Source organism: Neophocaena asiaeorientalis, unplaced genomic scaffold (genome assembly GCF_003031525.2).
Source record: "Neophocaena asiaeorientalis asiaeorientalis breed wild unplaced genomic scaffold, Neophocaena_asiaeorientalis_V1.1 scaffold271, whole genome shotgun sequence".
NCBI classification, from domain to species: domain Eukaryota; kingdom Metazoa; phylum Chordata; class Mammalia; order Artiodactyla; family Phocoenidae; genus Neophocaena; species Neophocaena asiaeorientalis.
In genome coordinates this window covers 1,329,985-1,335,984 of record NW_020175318.1, presented here as the reverse complement: position 1 = coordinate 1,335,984, position 6,000 = coordinate 1,329,985, and the positions used below count along the sequence as shown (strand labels likewise).

General features: G+C 40.5%; 1 protein-coding gene across 3 annotated transcripts in view; it reads right to left on the bottom strand.

The window, feature by feature from the left end:
* Positions 1-552: 552 nt before the first annotated feature.
* Positions 553-6,000, bottom strand: part of CNMD (chondromodulin) — a 28,306-nt gene continuing 22,858 nt past the window's right edge. For 2 of the 3 annotated variants that reach the window (XM_024765467.1, XM_024765469.1), the window contains 2 exons: positions 5,122-5,291; positions 553-992 (listed from right to left, as the gene is read on the bottom strand). In XM_024765467.1, the coding sequence (XP_024621235.1) occupies positions 777-992; positions 5,122-5,291 (386 nt within the window). In that variant the 3' untranslated portion in view covers positions 553-776. The remainder of the gene's footprint in view (positions 993-5,121; positions 5,292-6,000) is intronic. The other variant, XM_024765468.1, reaches the window with a different exon arrangement.

The window sequence follows — 6,000 nt, the reverse complement described above, 5'->3', positions numbered from 1 at the left end:
CTGCTTCATGCCCAATGACCACTTTCTGAAAGCAGACTGAAAGGGTGTGAAGACCTGGTTTTCAGAATGTCAATGAAAGTCCTTTCCCCACAAGTCTGATTTACCTTCGCCTACATTTTCCTTCTTTATCCTAATGCTTGCTAATTCTCTTTTCTTGGGGATGACTCTTAACAGGGCGGCCACCTCTTAATCACATGTCAGCACATGGTATAGATAAAGAATTTCCTATGAGCTGCCTTATAATGTTCACTCTCAAATGCCATTGTATGTCTTGTTTTCCCTTTTCTGTCTATGTTTTTATCTAGGAACTCTGGGGGCACATTTGCAAGACTGGGAAAGAACAATAAAGGTTAAGAACAACTGAGGAATTATGTACAAATAACAACAGAAGACAACTTAATTGTTTTAGTGACGATTTAAAAGGAACTCAAGTGTACAGTTGAGATCTTTGACAAATTGTAAATAATTTTTCATGATTATTTCAAAATAGCTTGGTAAGGAAGTCTTAAAAGCAGGCCTTACTGGCAAAGAAAAGCAAAAAAGAGCAAGTAGTAAAAGGATTATGATGATATTTTAGACTTAAACTACGCTTTCAGTACATTTGCAATTCCGGATAAAGTTCTGTAAAGCAGTTCAAAAATATTCTGTTAAGTGTCTCGAATAACATTGCTCAGATGGAATATAAAATACTTCGTGGTCCCTTCAGCATCAAGATGCCTCAAACTTTGGTTGTTTCTGGAGTTAATTCTTTACAGCACCTGGTATATGAAGTGATTTCACACCATGCCCAAGATGCGGGCCACCCACCAGCTACATGGCATGACAACTCTACAGGCTGAACGGCAACCCTGGTAATTATAAGGCCATGGATAATAGCCCCCCAGTGGTTCACAGATCTTCTGGCAGTGGGTGTAGCTCCGCCTGCATTCTATACAGCAGATTCCTTCATGATCCAATCTGGGGTCGAATGTCATGCCTTCTCCTTCCTGCTGCTGTGAAATAAAAGAGAATTATTTGTGTCTCCTTCATAATGAGAAGTTTATAGCATCCACGTTATTTTAAAATAAGGTCCTGGATGTCTTACTGCTACCAGAAATTGGCATTATTTTCTGTAAGGAGTTTTCAATCTTTAAACCTTATCATTCAGAAATCCTTCTAACATCAGGGAACTCCCATCCTAGCTAATCTGTCACTGGCAGGAAGGTTTAGTTTTTTTTTGTTTTTTGAATGTTATGGTGAAGTTTCTCCATGCCTTAAATGAGCCATGGTTACCACTCACTAGTGACTCAATTTGTTTTAAATAGGAAAACAGGGAGCGTGATTCAAAAGTAGCGTTTCTGCCACTGCTGCGGCACCCTGGTGCCTTCTTGTAGTAATGGCTTCCAGGGCTCTGGGGAGCACATTTTGAAACTCATTGATCCAGGCTAACAACAGATTGCTATTCCACTTGAACTGGCTGAGAACACTGCCAAGTCACTTAGCTTCTGCCTTTGTGTCAACATAAGGGTCTGTAACACTCAGAAGAAGGCACCATACGGTGTAAAGCTTCAAGACCTTGAACTTTATCTTCTAGTTTCTATGTGCCATCATTATAGTTACATAAATACAAACTCGTATCGCAGTAAAAGTCACCTACAGAACCCTATTTTCGCTGCTGGAGAGATCACAGAACTGGAAGAAATGTGCCCCTGCCAAGTTATGTAATATCTGGTTTTCCTTTTCATGGATTTCTAGGGGTAAAGAGTCTATATCCTCTTTAATATGACATTGAATTACACTGGCAAAAAGCCCTTATCATTCATGTAAATTCTTTGTTCAATTTAAGCCTCTTTCCTGGAAGAATAACTTGGGGAGATGCAGGACCAACATAGGTTAGGCTTGAGCTAAGTGAGCTTAAGCAACCCTATCACCTTTCTGGTATACTTTTTAAAAAGTCTTTATTCAACTTTTTTTGCTGTGTGTGTGTGAGGGGGTGCTTTCTATTATGAGAAATTTCCAACGTATTGGAAAGTGGAGAAAATTGTGTGCCAAACATCTACATTTGACAATTGCCAACCTTTTGTCAAATTTGATTTTTTTTAAGTATTTTAAATTCTGAAGTAAATTTAAAGAGACTTGAGGGCATTGTGACATTCCACCCATAAATACATTAGAATGTCTTGCCAAAATAAGATAGCATTTTCCTGCACCACACTGCCATTATCACACCTCACAAAACTAACAATTCATTAACACCATCTGACACAGCCTATGTTCAGATTTTGTCATCAAAGTATTTGTCTTACTCTCAACACCATTTAAAAAAAAATTCTTTAGACTCTCCCCTTTAGAATGTCCCCTTTAGACATTTCCCCCCCCTTATCTCTTGAAATAGGTTCATCTGGGACAGCAAAATTAAAAACTGCCTCATTAATTAACTGTTGCTGACTCTTCCAGGGCAGTAGTCAAAAAGCCTGTTGGTTGAGGCATTTCCTCACCTGAGGGTTCAACAAAAGTTTGTTAGGATTAAAAAGTTGGCAGAAATCTCAGGTTCTTGCCCTGAGATATTTCCTTAAAGGGATATGTGAAGGACGGAGATCATGGGGAAGGTGTTCCTGCTTAAAGCTCAACATGTAATAAAGGAAGAAACTGTTACCAGTGAAATTTTTTCAAGAATATGGATCACTTAAGCCTGAAAGCAGGGCAGTCACATCCTGCCCTTCTGTGGAGGGGCTGATGCCCTCATCCCTAGAACCAGATGCAGCTAGGCCAGCTACCTAGAGAATAAACTATATTAAGTTTTCTGTTTGCCTATTCAGTTTTTGTTTTTGTTTTTTGTCTGCGTTGGGTCTCCGTTGTTGCACACGGGCTTTCTCTAGTTGTGGTGGGCGGGGGCCCCTCTTCGTTGCAGTGCGCGGGCTTCTCATTGCAGTGGCTTCTCTTGTTGCGGAGCACGGGCTCTAGGCACACGGGCGTCAGTAGTTGCAGCACACGGGCTCAGTAGTTGTGGCTTGAGGGCTCTAGAGTGCAGGCTCAGTAGTTGTGGCGCACAGGCTTAATTGCTGCACGGCATGTGGGATTTTCCTGGACCAGGGATGGATTACCCGTGCCCCCTGCATTGGCAGCGGGATTCTTAACCACTGCGCCACCAGGGAAGTCCCAGATTTTATTTCTTTATTATTCTTTGAGCTTTACGGAATGAAGTACTGTGGTGTCCTGAGTTTTCTGGTAAGCCTTGGGTTACTTAAAAAAAAAAATACTTTTTTGCTCTAAATCTTTCTAAAATATATTAGTCTAAAATGGTAAACTAGAAAATATATTTGCAACACATGAAACAAGAGGAAAGAAAATGTACAAATGACTTCTCTGTGTATGAAAAGATGCTCAGTCTTACACATAATTAAAGACTGGCAAGAAAAAGATAACCAGGAGATACGGTTTTACACCCAAGACTTTTTAAAAGTTTGATAATAAATTAGGCCTTTCATTACCATTTGAAGACATGGAGCTGCTGTAATTCCCCGGAAGACAATTTAGTGTCCTCCATTAAAATGTAAAATTCTTTGACCCAGCAGACCCATGTTTCAGTATTAGTGGTAAAGATGTACTCCTACAGTGTACAAGAGGTATAGACTAATAGCTAACATGGAGTCAGGTAGTGCTTACTATGCACCTAGCACAGTGCTAAGAGCTTCACCTGCATTACCTCATTTACTCCTTCCCATACCCTATGAAGCATGTATAAGGTGTATCTTATTAACACTCTTTGAGGAGGGACTTCTCTGGTGGCGCATTGGTTAAGAATCCGCCTGCCAATGCAGGGGACATGGGTTCGAGCCCTGGCGTGGGAAGGTCCCACATGCCACGGAGCCACTAAGCCCGCGCACCACAACTACTGAGCCTGCGTGCCACAGCTACTGAAGCCTGCACACCTAGAGCCCATGCTCCGCAACAAGAGAAGCCACTGCAGTGAGAAGCCCGTGCACCCCAACAAAGATTAGCCGCCGCTCACCACAACTAGAGAAAGCCTCCATGCAGCAATGAAGACCCAACGCAGAGAAATAAATAAATAAATGAAACAAAAAGTTTAAAAAAAAAACGGTATTCGAGGAAAATACATGTCCACCAAAGCAGAGCTAGTTCAATTTCTGTACATTTATCCACACAATGGAATATAATGGTGCCATTAAAATGAATGAGGTGTATCCATATAAGAGATACAAAAAAACTTCCAAAATACTGTATTGGAACTGAAAAGACAGCAAAGTGGAAGTTGTGTATGCTTTTTTGTGTTAAAAATGTGTGTGTGTGTGTGTGTGTGTGTACACTTATACAAAGGAACTGGGCAAATAGCCATTGTTAACAGGTTGCTCAGGGGAGGGTGTCTGTGGTAGAAGGGAAACTCACTTTTCATTGTATACATTTTTATACTGTTTAAAAAAATACATGCATGTATTATTTTTTCAATTAAAACACTAGTTACACATAAGTACTTATTTTTCTATTTTCACTCCCTGCAAAGTATAGTAATGGTAAAACTACATTTCATTGAAGATTTGAGAAGTTTTTAGCATGTTGGTGTCATCCTTACAAACACCAGTTCTCGAGGTTTCTGTCTAAAGTGTTTGATCCCCATATGTGAGTCTGTCTCCCGAATGGACTGAGTGCCCTCAAGGGCAGAAGTTACTCCTGTCTGTGTGCACAGGGCCTGGAAAAGAGCAGGTTCTCAACGAATGTCTGTTGAATGGACGAATAAAGTGGATATAAAGGAGGAAAGAGAATACTTTCATCCTGTGTGTTGCCTGCAGGGCACACTCCCGGAAATATTTTTCAATCATCAAATTCCTGATATGAATTTGTCTTTATAAATTCGCCTGTGACTCAAAAAAGGAGAGCACAGAAAACAACTTTGAACAAGGAGTACAACCAATCAGGATTTTACACTACAGAAGCAATGCTGAAGAGTTGTTACCCTCATTTATAAACCCTGCAACAAACAAAAGATGTATTTTTTAAAATAATTGGGTAAAAGTCTCAGTTGAATACTAGACGCTTATTTGAAATCTCAAGCAGAAATATCACTGCTTCAGTGCTGGGTTTAGTGCAGTCATCTGAACCTGTCATACAAACACCAGTACACACGTGGTAAGGGTTGTCTGGATTGAAGGGCTCTGAATCCTCTTGAACACTGGGTCTGGTTTCGTTATTTGGTCTTCCAGGCCATGGGTTGCCCCATGGGCCACTGCGTAATCTTCTTGTGGTCATTGTTGTAACAACTTTTCTTACCAATTCTCTTCTTTCTCTCTGGATTTCTGCCCAAAAAAACCCCAAAACTTGCTGTAAGTTAACTCCTTAATTTGAATAATTAAGGAAATTCTGTGTTTATCAGGGTGAAAAACATAAGAAAAGGATATTAAAACACATACGACCAGATCCTATTTAAATTTGTATTAATGATTTTCATAAGAATAAAGCATGTTTCACAGTCTTGGGTTAGTAGTTAAACATCAGACAATCAGAATTTGGTTTCTCATAATAACTGAGGCAGGTGTTGTAAGATAACTGACAAAATCCATTCTCAGTTCCCTTTTTCTTTGCCTGCCGCTACTTAGGGGCTGAGAAAGTAAAATAGCACTTATTTCGCTAGCCTCCCTTGCAATTAGGAATGGCCAGATGACACATAAGCAGACTAGGCTAGCGCAGTTTCTGGGAAAGCTTTTGCTTTCTAAAAGGGGACAGATACAGCTCCCTCCATCTCGTCCGTCTTCCTTGAATGTAGATGTGACATCTGGGTTATGTGACCAGAAGTGATAGGCACAAGGATGACGAGCCAGCATGCCTCAGATAGCAGACGGTGAGCTAGAAAGAGAGGTGACGATAGTGCCAAAAACCCACCTCCAGACTTCCGGCTGTATGAACAAAGTCAACCTGTATTTGTTGAAACCACTGTTGGTCTGCTATTCTGTTACTTGCTGCCCTACACATTCCTCATGAATTTACTATATAGGTATAAAGCTTTAC